This window comes from Bos mutus, chromosome 6 (genome assembly GCF_027580195.1).
Source record: "Bos mutus isolate GX-2022 chromosome 6, NWIPB_WYAK_1.1, whole genome shotgun sequence".
Classification (NCBI taxonomy): domain Eukaryota; kingdom Metazoa; phylum Chordata; class Mammalia; order Artiodactyla; family Bovidae; genus Bos; species Bos mutus.
This window is the reverse complement of record NC_091622.1, coordinates 115,992,315-116,011,997: the sequence shown is the minus strand read 5'-3', so window position 1 is coordinate 116,011,997 and position 19,683 is coordinate 115,992,315. Positions and strand designations below refer to the sequence as shown.

At 50.1% G+C, this 19,683-nt stretch overlaps 1 protein-coding gene and 1 pseudogene across 1 annotated transcript; both read right to left on the bottom strand.

The window, feature by feature from the left end:
* Positions 1-1,623: 1,623 nt before the first annotated feature.
* Positions 1,624-5,786, bottom strand: TMEM271 (transmembrane protein 271). The gene has a single exon (XM_070372858.1). The coding sequence runs from the start codon at positions 5,516-5,518 to the stop codon at positions 4,388-4,390; it is 1,131 nt and encodes a 376-aa protein (XP_070228959.1). The 5' UTR covers positions 5,519-5,786; the 3' UTR covers positions 1,624-4,387.
* An 8,012-nt stretch (positions 5,787-13,798) lies between these two features.
* LOC102284196 (beclin-1-like) lies at positions 13,799-19,419 on the bottom strand (annotated as a pseudogene).
* Between the last annotated feature and the right edge of the window lie 264 nt (positions 19,420-19,683).

Here is a 19,683-nt window from a genome sequence, read left to right as displayed (position 1 = left end):
CTCTAACACAGACTTCATCAATTCAAAAGGAACAGGATTTCTGTTGGCATTCTGCAGAGGAGCGACAGTAGATGAAAAGGTAGAGACAGAATTTCTCTAGATGAAACTCACCTGTGTGAGGATGACCCTCCAGATGTGGAGATTTTGAGAAAACCATTAAAAACAGTGACAGGAACCCCCAGGCTTTCTCCCACCATCCCCAGGAAGTCCTTAGAATTCAAACTGGGGATGTAAGGATGTATGGGCACTACTTTTCAAAGTTAGATTTTTATTTTCCATTTTGGTGAGTTTTTTCCTGTAATTACTGTGCTGAAAAGTGGCAAATTAAACAAAGATATCATATCATCCAGAAAATGAACCACCTAACATTAGGCTGCTGGCTCCCTCTCCTATAAAAAGAAGTTCACAGGTATATAAAGAATTTCTACTTATTTATGTGCCAGAATTCATTTTGCTTAGAGTCTTTTATTTATTTTCATTCATATTTTGGTGAGAAAATGGTGCTTTGAGGCAATAACATTGAGGGCTTGCAAGGGGCCTGTGCCCAGAGCAGGGCTCCCTGGAGGTCACTCAGAGGTCTCTGCAACACTGCTGCCCTGGAGCCTGGGAACTTGACCTGCACACTCCCACCAACACTGGCCCCAACCTCAACGCTGCCCTGGTGTGGCTGGCTGTGCTGTGCTGGCATCTGGGTGACGAGCCATCCCACCAGCGTATCCCACCTGGATATGACAGAGTGTGCAGGCTGACATGCACCTCAGCACCCACAGAATCGTCCAAGGAGTGCTCCCCACGAGCATGCTCCACGATGCCTCAGCCAGGGGTACCAGCCCACAGCCAGGCCACTCCACCGAGACACGGCACCTAGAGCTCCTGGTGTCCCAGGCAGGCCACTGGCCTGGCCCTCAGACACCAGGAGTCAGTGTGTGTGTGTGTGTGTGTGTGTGTTCATGCACTGGTGCATGTGTTTGCAAATGTTATGTCTGGGAGTGTAAACACAGGTATATGTGTGCACAGATGCATGTGTGCATTCCTATGTGCTGGCACACTCATGTAATATGTGCACATGATCATATGTGCATGCATCTGTCACAAATGTATTCCTGCATGTACAATCATATGTATGTGCATATACTCATACCCACGCATATGCACACCTGTGCACGTGTGGTTTTGTGTACACTGCATGCACATGTATGCATGCACACGTGTGTGCATGTGTGTGCATTTGCACATATTTGAGGTTCCCACCTGTATGGCATCATGACACTAGCCAAGAGTAAAAACATTGATAACCAGCAGTTTGATCTTCACCACAAGCACCATTTACTAACTTTTTAAGTGAAATGATTGCTTAATTATATCAGTCAAAAATTCAGTTTTGAAGTCGAGATTTGTGTGGCCAGGAGCACCTCCTCTGCCTGAGGAAGGCACGTGAGCCCGGGCACCCTAGGAGCACTTGTTCATCAACACTAAGAAAACACAGGTTTGTCTGGTGACTGTGTCATGTGTTGTTAATTAAGTCATTCTTTTAAATGTAAACAAACTTTATGTTTAAAATAACTTACAAAGAGCATTAAACAAAGTAAAAACACAAAAATGTGTTTATTTAAGTTTGGTATTTCACCATGATATAAACTCTTGGTTTGGCTTCCACCAGGCCAAGAGTTTATTATTATTCTGAAAAGTAGAATAAGACCCATATTTCAAAAACGCTCCAAGAGCTGGCATTATTTTCCAAGGAGCATAAGAATCAATTCTAAACAACTAATATAAATTTTCAAAAAGGAGAAAAAGCATGAATGAGCTGGCTAACCTCCCAGGACTCTGGAGCCATCACAAGCAATTAGAAGGAAGCAAGGTGGTGACTCTCCACTGCCTCCCTGAGTGCTAGTCTTCAGAACAATTTGAGTGAAGGGATATTGAAGATTTTATTTCTTTAGCAAACTTTAAAAAATAAAACGCTGGGATCCCATATCATTATATCAGCCTCTATAAAGTGGACTTAACCATATTCTGGAGTTAGAAACACATCTTTAAAAATCCAATCTAGCTTCTTGGTCACACGTACATTTGACAGGGGGAAGCCACTGTCTGTACCCCTAGATGCCCTCAGTTGCCCCATCCCATTCTGCCTTCTGTCCCATCCCAATGAAAGTCTGAAACTTGAGAGAGGTCATTGATTTTGCCTGCATGTTTGAAAGACAAATCGTGTGAGACAGAACCTCAGGAAACAGGAAGGATACAGGAAGGTCTGACATCAGATGTCCGCGCTGTTCAAGAGTTTGCTCCGTTCCAGTGGTCCCTGCCCAGCAGCCTTCCGCAAGAGCTCACCATGTGCCCACTCACTGGGCACACCCTGGCTTGGCTGCCTCCTCATGTGGTTCTGGGAAGTCAGCCTTGCAGCTGCCCCTGAGGTCTGTGCTCCATGAGTGGCGAGCAGCCCTGCCTTATTGATTTGATCTAGGTAGATGGGGAAAAGCTTTTCAAAAGTCTCTTTTGCTGCCACTTATCACTTTTTCTGCTTAGGTTGATGGCCAGTGGGCTGGTGGTGTGGGGGCCGGGGCAGGGGATCAGGTGATAAGGACCCTCAGGGGAACTAGTTGGGCTGAGCCCTCAGCCTGGCTGAATCTCAAGGCCTAGTATGGACACTATGTGAAGAGGTCTGGGTACGAGGACCTGGGAGATTGGCCCGGAATGATTCTTTTTTCTCGGATGGCATCAACATAACAAGGAGAAGTCACTGCCCAAGGCCCCTTTGATCAGAATCCCCAAGTTTCTAAGTAATTGTCCAAGCATCAGCATAACAGCTTTGCCACCTCCACTGAACAGCGGCAGGTCTCCACTTCTCTGCGTGGATAGCGGGCCTCTCCTCTCTAGCAGCCTCTGCTGCAGCTGGGCAGCCCTGCCGGTCATGGTTAGATGCTGGACTCGGTCACCTGGGGTACAGAGGAACTCTGGCCTTGGGCAGGGCAGCTGGTCTCATCCCAGAGCCCACACCTGGAAACCACATCTCCAACACCAAGTCTGGCTGTTTTTCCACAATTAGAAGTGGACCCCTATACACTTTAGAGAGATTACACATTATTTCCTTAGCTTTTCTCACTTCAAGTGTCCTGTGCTGTGCTCACCCTAGCAGAGCACAGGGTGAATCCTCAACTCTTTTTGCAGGAGGGTCACACCATTTGGGCCAAAGTGGGACTCTGCTTACAGCATGTTCAGAATTAGCAGCACACCTGCCTGGCGCCACAATTCCAGCACACGGTAGTTGGATCACCTTTCCCCAAGACCCAGAGCCTACCTGGATCCCAGTCAGAACCACAGGACTGGGCAGAAACACATTTCACCACTGTTCGGAACACGTTTCACGTTGTGTTTAAATAGGCACACACAAGTTTATCCTAATGATTTAAAAGTATGACCTTCACATCAATTAAGGCTATTTAAGGGGTATATTTCAAATGAAATGCTATAATGTCCAAAATTACCAGATTACTGAATTAACCAACAGGATAATAATCTTTGCCAGAAAAACTATGACTGTGATTTCCAAAATAGGATTGGATTGTTCATATGTATTAACCAAAATAAGCTCAGTTTTGCCGTAAAAACCCAATCTCCAGTTTCCAGAAAAAGAAATGTATGGGACCTGATATACAGACAGAAATTTAGCCTCAGAAAGAGGTTGGACTTAGCCAACCATCTAGCATAATACAACTGTTCAAACTCATATCTGTCAACCAAATTCAATCATTTTCCCCCCAAATTGATTTGTGTGTTGACATTCTCTAACCCCAATTTGATGAATATCTCCAATAACATAGCAATTAATTTAATAAAGGAACTCACCAATTTTAAATTGCAATAAATTTACCAAACATTTTCACTGTTTATGGAGAGCTTTACAGTAAGAAAGTTATCAACAAAAGCAGGCACATCCGTGTACAAAGTGTTGCTGTGGGTGCTTCTTCACGTCTTCCATTCCGACAGTATCAGCCGCTCCGTCTTTCTGTCCTCTCAGTCAGCGTTCTTCCCGCTCGCTGGGTGAGCTTTCACCCGGGCCTGGGCCTCGGGGGCGCCCAGGGAACGGACTTGCCAAAGAGAAGTGCGGTGGGGGCGAGCCAACCCCAAAACATTTGTTGTAAACTTTAAAATGGAGTCCGGATACGAGCAGACACAGAAAAGAAGAGAAACCTCCCAAACACAGAAATAATAGTACTGGAGGGCCAGTCTCGCGGCGGGGAGCCCCCAGAGGCGCTGGGCCAGACCGCCCTGAAGCTGCGGCGCCACGGAGAGGCTTGGCTTTGCGCCCCGCCAGCCCCCCACCTCCCTCGCCGCCGCGGCAGGGCAGGGAGACGGGCACGGCCGTCCGCACAGGCCCAGGGGCTCAGCAGGCCCGGCCCGGCTCCCAGGGGCGCGCCGCCTCGCAGGGCGGGCGGCAGCAGTAGGGGTAGGAGGCGTTGAGGTCGGGGTCCGAGGGCGCGTACCCCGGCAGCTCCACAGACGGGTGCCCCCCGCAGCACACCTCCACGCCCGCCTCGTCAAACGCGTGGAAGACGCCCACGTTGATGTAGGAGACCGCGTGGTGCGTCGCGAAGCCCGCGCAGTCCCCCGGGGCGGCGAAGTCCGACTCCTCCGGAGACAGGATGGAAGCCTCGCTGGGCCGCGGCTGCAGCCTCCGCCCCCGCCGGCCCCGCCGGCCCCGCCGCGCCCGGGAGGCGGGCGGCTGCGCGCGGAGCCCCGGGCCGCCGCGGGGCCGCGCCAGGGCCCGTCCTCCCTTCCGCCGGCCGCGCCGGCCTCGCCGGGCCTGCGACGACTTGTAGTTCTTGACCAGCAGGAGGCTGAGCAGGCCCAGGAGGCACTCGAGCGAGTTGAAGACGGTGGAGAGCACCAGGCCGCGCTGGTAGTCCTTCAGCTGGCGGCACTTGGCGGAGGTGGCGCTGTCCAGGGTGCCGCGGGTGCGCGGCGCGCCGGGTGCCGGGCCGGGGCCGGCGGCTGCAGGGCCCGGGGCCGGGCCGGGGGCCGCGGCCGGCGCGCGCGGCGGCAGGCAGTAGTGGGAATACTTGCGCTCCACCAGGGACACGGTGTCGCCGTCGATCACGGCGCCCGCGAAGGCGCTGAGGACCCCGAGCATGAAGACGAGGACGCCGAGCAGGAGCAGGTTCTGGCTGCTCACCGGCCCCGAGGGCCCGGCGGCGCCCCCCGGGTCGCCCGGCGCGGCCTCCGCAGCCCCCGCGGAGCCGGCGGCGACCCCTAGCCCCGGGCCCGGGCCCGGCCCCGCGAGGGGCGCGTCCCGGGGCCCGCAGCAGAGCAGGGCGGCGCCGAGCAGCGAGAGGCCGGCGGCCAGCAGCAGCCCCGAATAGAAGGCGCCGGCGGCCGCCCCTAGCCGGAACGGCTCCCCGCGCAGCTCCGAGCCCAGCGAGAAGCACTTGAGGCCGACGGCGGCGGCGCTGAGCGCGCAGGCGAGCAGGAGGCAGGAGGAGAGCGCGGCGCAGGCCCCGCGGACGCTCCACTTCATCCTCCGCGCCCGAGCCGGCCCGCACCCCGCGCGCCCGCCGCCGCCCGCCGCCGCCCCCGCCGCCTGCGCCTCCTCCCGGCGCCGCGCGGCCGGACCGCCGGCCTCCTCCTCATCCTCCCGCGTCCTCCCGGGCCCGCGCCGCCGCCGCCGCCGCCGCCGCAGTCGGAGCCCGCATCCTCCGCCTCCCGCCGCCGCCGCCGCGGCCCCGCGCAGGGAACCGATGCGGCGCGGAGGACCGCAGGGCGCGCGCGCCCCCTCCCCAGCCCGCGGCGCCCCTCCCAGGACGCTCAGCTCCCCCCACCGCCCGCGGCCCGGCGCGCCCGGCCCAGGCACCGCCCTCCCCCGCCCCCCCAACCCGCGTCGCCCGTAGGACACCCCTCGGACACCCCCGCAAGGAGAAGCCCCCCGCGCCGCGTCTCTCCGCCTTCTTCCCCCGAGTAGCGCCCCGGCCTCTCTGGGCACGCCGCTCCCCACCCCTGGGCGCCCGCCCCTGACGCCCCCAGGCCCCACCCCCTGCGCCTCCCACCTCTCGGGCCCCTGCGGGCGCGCTCCGCAGGCCACAGGGCTGGGGTCTCACTCCTCGCCCCCCGCCTGTCAGAGATCAGGAAGCCTGAGGAAGTTGGCTTGGAGTGCGGGAACAGAGGACCCTCGCGCTGAGGGCTACGGGGAACGCCTGAGTGTGGGCGGGGAGGGGCGAGTCCGGGGCGAAGGGAAGAAAGAAGACCCCGGAGCAGGGGTTTGCGTGCGGGGGTGGCGGGCGGGACGGAAGGGAAGAGAGGAGCCCGGGCAGGGGTGAGCCGGCTACTCGCGGGAGGAGGGCGGGAGTTCGGCTGCGGGGTGGAGGGGAGGGCTCGGAGGAGGCGCTCGGGTGCCGGGACCCTAGGGCGCCGGCGGGGAGCGCGGGGCCCAGTGCGGGGGCGGGGGAGTGAGGCCTCGGGGAGCCCTGGAGGAGTCTCGTCCGAGCCCTCAGGGATTCTCAGGGATCATGCGGGACTTCCCCGCAGATGCGGGTGCGAGTGAGTTAATTCATCGGAAGGCGGCTCACGGCCTGAGAGCAACGCGGGAGACTGGGCGCGGGGCGGGGGGTGCCGCGGGGGGGAGGGTAAATCGCCTCCTTCCGACCGACGCGGCGCTCTCGGTGGGAGAGGAAGGCGTGGGGCCGAGCACAGCGTGGAGATGGCCTTGCCCGGGCCTCTCGGGCACCCAGCCTGCTGAAACGAGGCCTGGGAACACGTCTCCTGCAAGCCCTCTGAGGTCCCACCGCGCCGAGCGCCCTCGGTTCTTTCTACACCGGCTCTGCCGCTTCTGCAGCGAGACCCGGGGACCGATGACTCACCCTACCCGCTAATTACAGCGTTAAATAACTTCGCGCTGGATCCCGGGGAAGCGGGCGGCGCAGCAGCTAGGGAACGCGATGCGGGAGGAGGGGCCGGGGGAGATGCAGGGGTGCTTTGAGAACACACCCCCGTTCCTGCCGCCCGCTCGGCAAGTTCTGGCCCGTGGAGGCTCCCCCAGAGCTCACAGCGTCGGGCCCTTTCCTACACAATGTCCGGCGGTGGCCGGTGGGCAGGGGCACCAGCCCCCAGAGGGCCCTCCCGTCTGGAGGAAGCCTCATCCACATTCGCCAGGCAGCCTGCGCAAGGGGACCCTCGCCCACGTTTCACGGAAACCATCTGCCCAGTGAATATATGTGAAGGCCTTTCGTGCGTCTCTCTGGACATTTGCGTGGGACGGACGTGAACGGCGGTGGCTGCGCGGAGAAGGAGCAGGTTTCGCTGTATTTTTAGCAGGGAGTGCAGATTTTAGAGCGTCAGCTGAACCTTCTCGTTCAGTCCTCTCCTCATGCAGGACGACTTGCCAGAAAAGTAGGGATAGTGAGCTTTCTTTCACATTTATGGGGTATAGGTTTTAAAGGACAGTGTGTAAATCAGCTTGTATAATAATCGTGGCACCCACGCGTGTGAGCGGAGTTGCCATGAGCTGACTTCCAATGATTATTTCTGTTTCCAGGGAGACGAGGTTTGCAGCCACCTCCGTGGAGGATGGAGCAGCTTCTCCATTCCCTACGCTGTGCTGCGGCAACCAGATTGATGAGGCTTTGCTGGAGGAAGTGAGCTGCCTTGCCTGGTCCTGAGCCCGGCCTGGATGGAGGCCTGAGTCGGCCTGCGCACGCTGGGGGCTGCCGTGCAGCAGCCTCTCAAGTCCGAGGACCCAGGCTGGCTCGTGGTTTAGGATTTCTCCAGGATCTGGCCTCCTCTCTCCTCCAGAGCCTGCTTCTGCCAGCCCTTCACTCGACCCCTGACCACTGTTCCTTAAATGAGTGGTGCCTCTTACCAAAGCAAGCCCTTGGCATATGCTGTTCCCGTTTCTGCTTTATGTTCCCCGGGCCACATCCTCACCTAGCTTCTGCTGTCCCCTTTCTTAGACCTTAGCTTCAGCTCCCTTAATTGCCCTCTCTTCTGTTGGGTGCCCACTGTCCTTTGAACAGTGAAAAGAGTGCTCCCAAAGACTTTCTAGTTTAGTCCTGGCAACGAACCCTGAGGCAGGTGGCTCTGCTCTCCTCACAGAGGTGTTCCATCCCAAACCCAGACTCTGCCCACCTCCCTGGTCCCCACCTCCCTGCACCCCCTCCTTCCTGCACCCCTCCTCCCTGCACCCCTGCCTCCCTGCCCCTCAGCTCCTGGCCAAAGTTCCCCATCACAGGCAGGATCTCCCAGTGGTCTAAATGTCTGTCTTCCCAACCATATTGGGGGCTCAGTGCAAGCAGGGTCCATGTCCAGCTTGTCCCCACCCCCTCCCCATCAGGACTCCCCATCAGGCCCCGTCCTGGCCGTGTGGAGTGGACAAGTGAGCAGATGAATGAATGGGTAAGCTGCTGCCAACCTGGGGTTGCTGTCCTGTGACGCATCTCATGTCAGTCCAGTTTTGCTCACGAGGAGAACAGGGCCAAGTAATGCAGACCAGGCCCGCAGGACGGCGAGGACCCACCTCCCTGCTGCAGTGAGGGAGGGCTCTCTGGCCAGGAGCCAGAAGCAGAGCGTGTGGAGCCCTGCAGGCAGTGACCAGCAGGTGTCCTGTCATGAAGGGCCTTGAGCTGTGCAAGTTCGGACTTTGTCCTGAGGGTGAGGAGACCTTAGAAGGGCCCGGTACTGTGGGGTGTTCTAGACGCACTGCTGTGAAAAAACTGGGCTGGGGGCTGGAAGCATGTAGGGGTCGGGGCAGGTGGAGCGTCCTGCCCCCATCACGGTGCTCATAGAACATACTCTCGGGCTCCTGCCCCACAGCCTGGCAGATGGCCGACTGGCCATCTCTTTTGGCTGCTCCGCTGGAACGCGGACAGTGGTCAGCTATCTTGATGAATGTGTCTGTCTCCCCTCTGTGTCTGCAGGAGGAAGGGACAGCAGTCTGCAGGCCCTGCCACACAAAGCTCTCAGGGACCCTGTCACCGCGCCACTCTCAGCTCTACAACCCATGCATAGTTTGGACATTAATTCCACTGCTTTTTTTTTAATGGCTGTGCTGGATCTTTGTTGCTGCTCGTGGGCTTTCTCCAGTTGTGGCAAGTGGGGCCTACTCTCTATGTGTGGTGTTCGGGGCTCACTGCCATGGTTTTCAGGGTGCAGAGCACGGGCCCTAGCGCTCACAGGCTTCAGCAGTTGCGGCTCAGGCTTGGTAGTTGTGGCTCATGGGCTGTGTTGTCCCGAGGTGTGTAGGATCTTCCCAGACCAGGACTCGAACCCACGTCCCCTGCATTGGCAGGTGGATTCTTTACCGCTGAGCCACCAGGGAGGCCCTCCCCTGCTTTCTGGCAGAGTCCTTTCCCCCAGCCCCCAACAGGCTCACCTGTGAAGCTTGTCCCCCCGACAGCCCCTGGCACAGTGGGGTCCAGGGGGTGACTTGAGGGCCGTGGTGAACTCTGAAGCAGGGAGCTCATGCCAGAAAGAAGCAGCACCCTCATGAGAAATGACTCTACGTGGGGAGGGGTGGGTGGCAAGTAGTGATTTTAAGAATCACAAAGCCTACCACATACCAAGCGAGCTCGCAGGGACCCTCGTGGCATCTCTGTGCGGGACACATAACTGTCGCAGTCTAAGAACAGAGAACCAGAGAGGACAACGGGTTTAAAATGTCATGTGTGGTTTTTTTTTTATTATAGCAGTAATCATGCGTCAAGTGAAGAATGTTTTTCCTATTAACGTTAAATTTCAATATTTACCTATTTATTAGCATGTAAAATCCAATTTCCTGCAGTGTTTACTTCAATTAATTTGGCTGATTCTAATTATTTTTTCTAATTTGTTTTTCATTTTACTTTTCAGTATTTCCTCCTTTATCTTTTTAACTGGCTAAGTGCTCAGATTTTTCTTTCATTATTAATTCTAAGCCCCTTTTTTAGGGAATGGTCAGTATAGATCTTCCTGTACAAGTGCGGCCACCTCCGCACAGGTGATGGTTAATCTGAAGACCTCAGTCTCACAAATCAGAGCCTGTGAATTCTGGAGACACAGAATCTACCTTATTATTTTATAAGTTTTTGTCTTATAATAGAGCCACAGAAAAACCCATAAAACATGCATGTAACAGTTTACTGACATAAACCAGCATCTGTGTCCTTGCCACCAAATCAGGAAACAGAACACTGCAGACTCAAGGGTGCAGCTCACCTCAGCCTCCCCCAGAGGTCCTGCTGACCTCATCGAACCGCTTCCTTCTGTTTATTTGTACTTTAATCACCTAAGTATACATCCCTGAACATTTTAGTTTGGCTTTGCCCGTTTTTTTTTTATTATACAAGTGAAATCATAGAGCCTGACTGTTGCACATCTTGTTTCTTTCATCCAGCTTGATGCCTCCTGTTGTGTCTCTAGTTTATCTCTGTCAAAGCTGGTACTAAGCCATTGTGTAAATGTGCCAGAGTTTATCCACGTTACTGTTGATGAGCATTTGATTGTTTCTAGTTTGGGAGATTATGAATAAAGCTGTTGTGAACTTTCTTATGCTTGTGCACTGATGCACTTGAGGGTGGATTTTATTTGATCATGAGTAATATAATGTATATGCTCAGCTTTTTGTGCCCATTTTTATTGAGATACAATTTATGTGCAATAACAATCACTGATTTTAAGTGTTTGACTCAGTGACTTTAGACAACTGTACACGTTGGTGTGAGTCTCCACCACAGCACGACACAGGAATAGTCCAAACACCCCCAAAGTTCCCCTTTCCGGCAATGCTCTGCTCCACTCAAGGCGCTACAGAACTGCTCATCTGCTTTCTCGTGCTATAGTTTTGGTATAAAATTTCAGATACTTGCAGTCATAAAATATATTGTCTTTCATGTTTGGTTTCTTTCACTTGACAATGCTTCGTTTTTATTGTTGAGAAGAATTCCACCAAAATTTGTTTATAATTCATAAAATGATGGACTTTGTCCATATGGAGTTATTATGAATTAATATGTTAATGCATGTTAATTAATAACGTGCATGCACAAGTTAATATTAATTAACAAATCAACATGTTAATCAACATGTTAATCACAAGTTAATCAACACGGTAATTAATAACCTTCATGCACAAGTCTTTTGTGAAGGTGTGTTTTAATTTTTCTTGGAGTGGAATTTCTAGGTTTTGTCTTAAGTTTATATTAATTTTATAAGAAACTGACCAGTTGTTTTCCACAGTGGCTGTGCCGTCCTGCATTCCCCTGCGCTGTGTATGAAAGTTTCCCACACGCCATCCCTTCACCAAACCTTGGTGTTACCAGCAGTCTTCTTAGTAATGTTAACCGTATGATTTTGATTGGAATCATATTCAACCTGTAGATTAATTTGAGCATAACTGATATGTTAGCAGTATTGAATCTTCTGCTCCAGGAACACAGTTTATCTCTACATTTACTTAGATCTTCATTAATTTCTCTCAATATTTTATAGTTTTCAGTATAAAGGACTTGCACACGTTTTGTTAAATCTACCTTTAAGTATTTTATATACTTAATCCTTCTTTAATTATTACTTTAAATAACCTTTTGTTGTCCAATTGTTTGTTACAAGGATATGGAGATATATTTGACTTTTAAGTTGCCTTTTAAACCTGCAACCTTGCTAGATTGACTTATACTACCAGCTATTTTAGATTTCTTAACATTTTCTATATAAACAATCATATCACAGGTAAGCAGAAACAATTTTAATGTTTCCTTCCCCACCTGCATGCCTTTTATTTCTATTTCTTACTTTATTATATGGGCTAGACCCTATTTCCTATGCATAGTAGCAAATGGAAGTTACAGGAGTAAAAATCCTTGCCTTGTTCCTGATTTTTTTAGCTGCGCCATGGCATGTGGGGTCTTAGTTCTCTGACCAGGGGCAGCTTGGGGTCCTAATCACTAGACAGCCAGGGAAGTTCCTATTGTTCCTGATTTCAGTGGGAAATCATTTTTATCTTTCATCCTTAAGTATGATGTATGCTCTAGCTTCTGAGGAGAAAATTTTCACTGGGTTGAAATCTATTTCTAGCTTTCTGAGAGTTTTTTTTTTAATCATGAACAAGTAATGAGTTTTCTCAACTTTTTGTTGTTGCTGCTGTTGTATTTGCTGAGATTATTATATGGTTTTTCCTTTTCAGTCTGTTAGTATGGTAAATTACATTCATTGTATTCCTGAGCTAAATTCCACTTGGCTTTTCTCACGCAAGTAGCATCTGGTACCTATTATCAGGAATACAAATACTTTTGCTCACTATATCTTGGTTTAGGCATCACCAGGGAAAACATGATGGCACCCCACTCCAGTTCTCTTGCCGGGAAAATCCCATGGATGGAGGAGCCTGGTAGGCTGCAGTCCATGGGGTCGCTAAGAGTCAGGCACGACTGAGCGACTTCACTTTCACTTTTCACTTTCATGCATTGGAGGAGGAAATGGCAACCCACTCCAGTGTTCTTGCCTAGAGAACCCCAGTGACTGCGGGGCCTGGTGGGCTGCCGTCTATGGGGTCGCACAGAGTCAGACACGACTGAGGCGATGCAGCAGCAGCAGCAGCAGCAGCAGGGAAAACGTGAAGCAGTCAAGCACCGGGTGGAACAAGCTTTACTCACACAGGGCGTGACAGTGCAAGGTGGCAGCCGCACCAGTGCTGGAGCTCCAGTGTGTTTGGTAGAATTCACTTGTGAAGCCATGTGGGGTTAAGGTTTTCTTTCTGGGATGATTTTAACTGTAAGTTCAATTTTTAAAAGCGGTTGTAGGGCTATTCAGGTTATATAATTTTCTTGAATAAGCATTAGTAATTTGTGTCTTTTGTCTATTACAATAAAATTTTCAGATTTGTTGGCATAAAGTTGTCCACAATATTCCCTTAAAAGTTGTGATTTTTATTGTATGTAAAATATATCTCAATAAAGCTGAAAGAGTAAAAGTTTTCAATTTTTTTAAGGTTTTTTTTTATGTCTGTAGGATCTGTAGTGAAATTCCCTCTTTCATTCCTAATATTGATAGTCTGCATTTTTTTTTTCTAGGCAGTTACCAGACTGCAGTCGATCTTTTATTATAAATAATTAAATCTCCCCACAAGGTCTTAAACAGTATCAAACACCATTTCATATCTCTTAACACAGAGCAGACCAGGCATTCAGTACTGGAACCAAGTAAGAAGTGTTCAATTTCAAGCTTCTGATCACATCACATGGTGATCAAAGCCTGGGTCATTTTCTCATGTTATCCAACTGTGTATCTCACACTGTTTATCCTCTGAGTGGAGACAAAAGTTTCTAGTTCATGTTCTAAGCGCAGGAAGTTGAGAGAGACAAACTCCAGTGAAAACACATCAATCTCAATTCAACTCAGTTAAAAAAAAAAAGGCAAACTTAAATTATTTGTTTTGAGGAGACAAAGGGAAAGGAAGGCATGGGGCTAAGAGTAAAAACTGGGACAAAGACCAGACGCTACACACGGCATGTCGTGGTTCTGGAAACTACCTGTTATATGATATTTTTAAATAAAGTGGCTTTTGTGGATTTTTTTTCTCTTTTGGTATTGTAAACATATGCTGTTTAATAGTACCTGAATTTAAAAGTTTCTTTTTTTGCAAACAAAATAAAATTGAAAGCCTTTAAGGCAAATGAACTCCTAAGGAAAAAAGAAAGTCATTTGTTATAAAACTGTGAGAATACCCAAGCAAGATCCTACTTAAGATTCATCAGCATGAACTTGAGAGCTTTACTGTTCCTCAGAGTTAAACTGAGTTTCGATGTAATAGGAGCCACCACTGCCTCCTATATCTTCAATTTTGCCTTTCTCCACATCTATCCTGCAGGTGAACACACCAGAACTCATTAGTAACTGAGATCTAAGTTAAGTCAGTTCAGGCAAATGGGCAGGGACTTGATCATGGGACCATTCACGTCATTTTATCTATTAACTCTTGGCAAGGGACAGCAGTGTATTTTGGATGTGCTTGAAAGCCCAGCATCAAGAAGGCTGTCACAAGAGCCTCATTGTCATTGCGGAGTACAGGGACAGGAGACACACCCTAACAGATGAGAAGCCTGGAGCAGAGGGTAAGTGAGGGCGGCAGCACTCTGCACTGTTTTCCTAGGCACGCCTCACTCGTGGGGAGGGGAGGCAGGCAGAAGAAAGGAAACGCTTTGTTTTGGGGTGATGGAAGCAGCTCAGCCTTACTCTCTTAAGTAAGGTGCCCATCTGTCTCTGGGCTCCTACAAAATTTGATCAAAGAAAGCATTCCTATTTCTTTCCAAGGACATAAGGGAAAACCTCCCTGAGACTGGAGAGCAGGCTTGAGCTCTGCACCAAGAAAGTCCCCCACACCATCAGAGTCAGCGTTTTCTCCAGGGAGCAGGTGGTCCCTCTGTCTTGCTTGCAGTGCTGGGTCCCCCCTGCCCATCAGTGTCGTGGGTCTTGCTCCATGTTCAGCTTTCCCACCTGCACACTAGTTTTGCTTCCTTCTTCCCATCCCTTCCATTCTGCTCACTTTGGTCCTACTTCAGGTTCATTCAGCACTGGGGAATACTGACCTCAGATTTGTCTGTCAGAGACTCCAGATATGAATGGTTTCCAGAGGGAACAAGTCGACACCTCTGAGATTTCAGCCCCACCTTATTGGCCAGGGCGTGGAGCAGCAACACTGTCTGGCCCCAAGCAGCATTAATCTCATTCCATTCCACAGGAACACTGGGCCACCGACCCAGTCTGAAGTTATTGATTGTACCAAACTGTCCACTATGCCAAATGTGGAAGGTTGCATTAAAGACATTAGTTCTCTTCAGCTTGTCCAGCTGCATCTGGGTATAACACATCTGGTTTTCTACACTCTTCAGCTCATTATCCAGTTCTAGCTGTTGTCTTTTAATTCACTGTATTCCCTTTGATACTGAGCTTCCTCCTGATCCAATCTCTCAGCCTCAGCCTGGACCTTCTTGAGATTTTCCGCCACTATCTTCTGGTTCTTTTCCACATCTTCCAGCTCTTGGATCAGCCTCGCCTCCTCTAATGCCAACTCCTTTAGCTCCAACCCAAGCTGTTCGCTGTCATCTTCATTCACTTGCTCTAAGATCTCCAAACAGCGTTTGTAGTTCTGACACTCATTTTCAGTGACGTTGAGCTGAGTGTCCAGCTGGTCTAAGAGAGTGTCTGTGCGTTCCTCACACAGGGGGTGATCCACATCCGTCTGGCCTGACATAATGTCAAAAAGGTCCCCAGTGACCTTTAGTCTTCAGCTGAGGTTCTCCATGGTGCCGCCATCGGATGCCTCCCCAATCAGACTGAAGCTTTTGGCACTTTCTGTGGACGTCATCCTAGCCGGGGGGATGAATCTGCAAGAGACACCATCCTGGCGAAGTTTCAATAAATGGCTCTTCTCCTGAGTTAGCCTCTTCCTCCTGGGTCTCTCCTGGTTTCAGCTGGGCTGTGGCAGGAGCTCCTGGATGGTGACATGGTCCAGGATCTTGAAGCTCGTGTCCAGTTTCAGAGGCTGACTGCAGCACTGACACATGAGGGTCACCTGCATGGTGCTCCATCCCTCAGGACCCGGAGCCCACCACCCCGATCCAGTCTACCGCGGGGATACCGCGGGCTCAGGTCTTTCTGCAAGCGGGCCTTCCAAGACTGCCATCGCCCAGCCTTCACTGCATTTTTTTTTTTCTTGATCAGTTTGGCTAGAGGTTTGTCAGTTTTTGGTCATTTCCAGAAACTACATTCTAATTTATTTTCTTTATTTTTGGTTTTATATTCATTGATTCTGCTCTTTTATTTTCCCCTCTTTTTTCTGCTTACTTTGGCTTTAGTTTGCTCTTTCTTTTCTAGTTCTGATTTGAGACCTTTCTTATTTTCTTATCAGAGAAAGCAATGGCAACCCAATCCAGTACTCTTGCCTGGAAAATCCTATGGACGGAGGAGGCTGCAGTCCATGGGGTTGCGAAGACTTGGACATGACTGAGCGACTTCACTTTCACTTTTCACTTTCATGCATTGGAGAAGGAAATGGCAACCCACTCCAGTGTTCTTGCCTGGAGACTCCCAGGGACGGGGGAGCCCTTATACAATCTTTTAATGCATTAATTTCCCTTTAAACATTGATAAGTGGCTTACATTGACAATGAGTGAATTGATTCCCTTAATTTGAACTTGAATTCATTAAAAAAATTCATTTTTTCTTTATATGCCCCCATAACTTTTTAAGGTGCTACCTGATGGAAGATACTAGAAGATAGTACTCAAACTGGAGGACAGGAGCTGAGGGAGCAGATGGGTGGTGGGTGGGTAGATAGGTGGATAAATAGGACATGTGGATAAGATAAAATACAAGAGGGATTAGACCAATGGTGATGGTGTGTCATGAACTGGGGAACAAGACTAACCCAACTCTGATCTGTGGTTAAAAAGAAGTTAACTTCCTGTGCTGTGCTGCGGTAATAATCAGATTCAGATGAGTGTGGCTTACAACAGTCAAAGTATCCTTCATTCATACTTCACCCGTCGCAGGTCTGTCTTCTTCATTCTAGGACCCAACAGCCCCTTTGGGGATGTGATGTGTTCAGCAAAGAGGGATAAAAGGCAGTGGAGTCCCATGGCTGTTTAGAAGGGCCTTTCTTGCTTCCTCCTGAGACAGGCTGGGACCTGGGCCCCTTCGCTTCCGCACGTGCACACCTCTCCTCCAGCAACAAAATACAAACAAACTCATAGGACCAAAAATAACCGCGTACCTGCTCAATTGGGCCAAATTCTGAGCAGTCAGTCAGTCAGTTCAGTCGCCCAGTGGCGTCCGACTCTGCGACCCCATGAATTGCAGCACGCCAGGCCTCCCTGTCCATCACCAACTCCCGGATTTTACCCAAACTCATGTCCATCAAGTCGGTGATGCCATCCAGCCATCTCATCCTCTGTCATCCCCTTCTCCTTCTGCCCTCAATCTTTCCCAGCATCAGGGGCTTTCCCAATAAGTCAGTTATTCGCATCACGTGGCCAAAGTAGTAGAGCTTCAGCTCCAGCATCAGTCCTTCCAATGAATATTCAGGACTGATTTCCTTTAGGATGGACTGGTTGGATCTCCTTGCTGTCCAAGAGACTCTCAAGAGTCTTCTCCAACACCACAGTTCAAAAGCATCAATTCTTTGGTGCTCAGCCTTTTTTGTGGTCCAACTCTCACATCCATACATGACCACTGGAAAAACCACAGCTTTGACTAGATGGATGTTTGTCAACAAAGTGATATCTCTGCTTTTTAATATGCTGTCTAGGTTGGTCATAGCTTTTCTTCCAAGGAACAGCATCTTTTACTTTCATGGCTGCATTCACCATCTGCAGTGATTTTGGAGCTCAAAAAAATAAAGTCAGCCACTGTTTCCACTGTTTCCCCATCTATTTGCCATGAAGTGATGGGACCAGATGCCATGATCTTAGTTTTCTGAGTGTTGAGTTTTAAGCCAGATTTTTCGCTCTCCTCTTTCACATTCATCAAGAGGCTCTTTAATTCCTCTTCACTTTCTGCCATAAGGGTGGTATCATCTGCATATCTGAGGTTCTTGATATTTCTCCCAGCAATCTTGATTCCAGCTTCTACTTCATCCAGCCAGGCATTTCACGTGATGTATTCTACATAGAAAGGAAACAATATACAGCCTTGTTTTCCCAATTTGGAACAAGTCCATTGTTCCATGTCCGGTTCTAACTGTTGCTCTTGACCTGCATACACATTTTTCAAGAGGTAGGTAAGGTGGTCTGGTATTCCCATCTCTTTAAGAATTTTCCAGTTTGTTGTGATCCACACAGCCAAAAGCTTTGGCATAGTCAATAAAACAGAAGTAAATGTTTTTCTGAAACTCTCTCACTTTTTGAATGATCCAATGGATGTTGGCAATTTGAACTCTGGTTCCTCTGCCTTTTCTAAATCCAACTTGAACATCTGGAAGTTCTCAGTTCATGTACTGTTGAAGCCTCACTTGGAGAATTTTGATCATTACTTTGCTAACATTTGAGATGAGTGCAATTATGTGGTAGTTTGAGCATTCTCTGGCATTGCCTTTCTTTGGGATTGGAATGAAAACGGACCTTTTCCAGTCCTGTGGCCACTGCTGAGTTTTCCAAATTTGCTGGCATATTGAGTGCAGCACTTTAACAGCATCATCTTTCAGGATTTGAAATAGCTCAACTGGAATTCCATCACCTCCACTAGCTTTGTTCATAGTGATGCTTCCTAAGGCCCACTTCCCCTCAGAATCCAGAATGTCTGGCTCTAGGTGAGTGATCATACCATCATGGTTATCTGGGTCATTAAAATCTTTTTTGTGCAGTTCTTATGTGTATTCTTGCCACCTCTTCTTCATATCTTCTGCTTCTGTTAGGTCCATACCATTTCTGTCCTTTATTGTGCCCATCTTTGCATAAAATGTTCCCTTGGCATCTCTAATTTTCCTGAAGAGATCTCTAGTCTTTCCCTTTCTATTGTCTTCCTCTATTTCTTTGCATTGATCACTTAGGAAGGCTTTCTTATGTACCCTTACTATTCTTTGGAACTCTGCATTCGGATGGGTTTATCTTTCCTTCTCTCCTTTGCCTTTAGCGTTTCTTCTTTTCTCAGCTATTTGTAAGATGTCCTCAGACAGCCATTTTTCTTTTTTGCACTTCTTTTTCTTGGGAACTTATTTGTCTTCACTGCCCTCTGCTGCAGCAAGGACCCCAATAAAGCCTTGCCTGAATTTCTTGTCTGGCCTCTGTTGATAGGAGAAGGCCAAGCACCCTGGTATCACTCCCACATTCCATTAGCCAAAGCCACAGGTCAGTTGCCTGAGGTCAATTGCAGGGATGGAGCTGATGAAGTTTAATCCTCTTACCAGACCGTCAGCCACTGCTTTATGACCCCCGCTGGCAGTAGTATTTTATCCCAACTTCGTACTTGTTATCTAACTTGCGGTCACAGTTTCTTCTGGGCAGACAAATCCTTTGAACCAGAATATTTGGTCACAGGACTTTTCAGTATCCTCTTGGCCCTTGTGTCTGTGGTCATCACCTGAGTTTTCTGTCTCAGTCAGTCTTATATCCCCTCTGAAGTTAGGGCCCATCCTTTTAGCTTGTTCTCTGTTCATGCGGACATTGCCCATGGTGGCCCCACTCTGAGAGTCACACTCCGGCCCCAGAACCCACTGGTCTGTTTCTCTGGGGAGCCCTGGTTCATACAATAACAGTTGAACATCCCCTATAGGCTCAGAAAAGCTGTCAAAGGGCTGCGCCAACACCTGTTGAGGAGGGTGGGCTCCAGCTTCCCTTCACATTCTCGGCTCTTTCCTCCTGCGGCCTTGACCCTGCCCTCACACTTGCCTGTCCCAGGACAGCCAGGTCCGGGCAGCCACTGTACATGCCCTAGAGGAGGGAGTCGCGACTGACCGGCATGGCCCGGCTGCCTCCCTCTCACCAGCGGCAGCCGTCAGTGGCTCCAAGCTGATCCCTGCCAGCCTCTGGCCCTAGGATGAGGCTGTGGCTGGTTTAGACCAGCTCCATCCACGAATGTCCTTCTCCTCTGTACCTTTTCTTATAAAGACAACACCTAATCCAGTAGAAAAGGAGTACAGCAAGGCTGTGTATTGTCACCCTGCTTATTTAACTTCTATGCAGAGTACATCATGAGAAATGCTGGGCCGGACGAAGCAAAAGCTG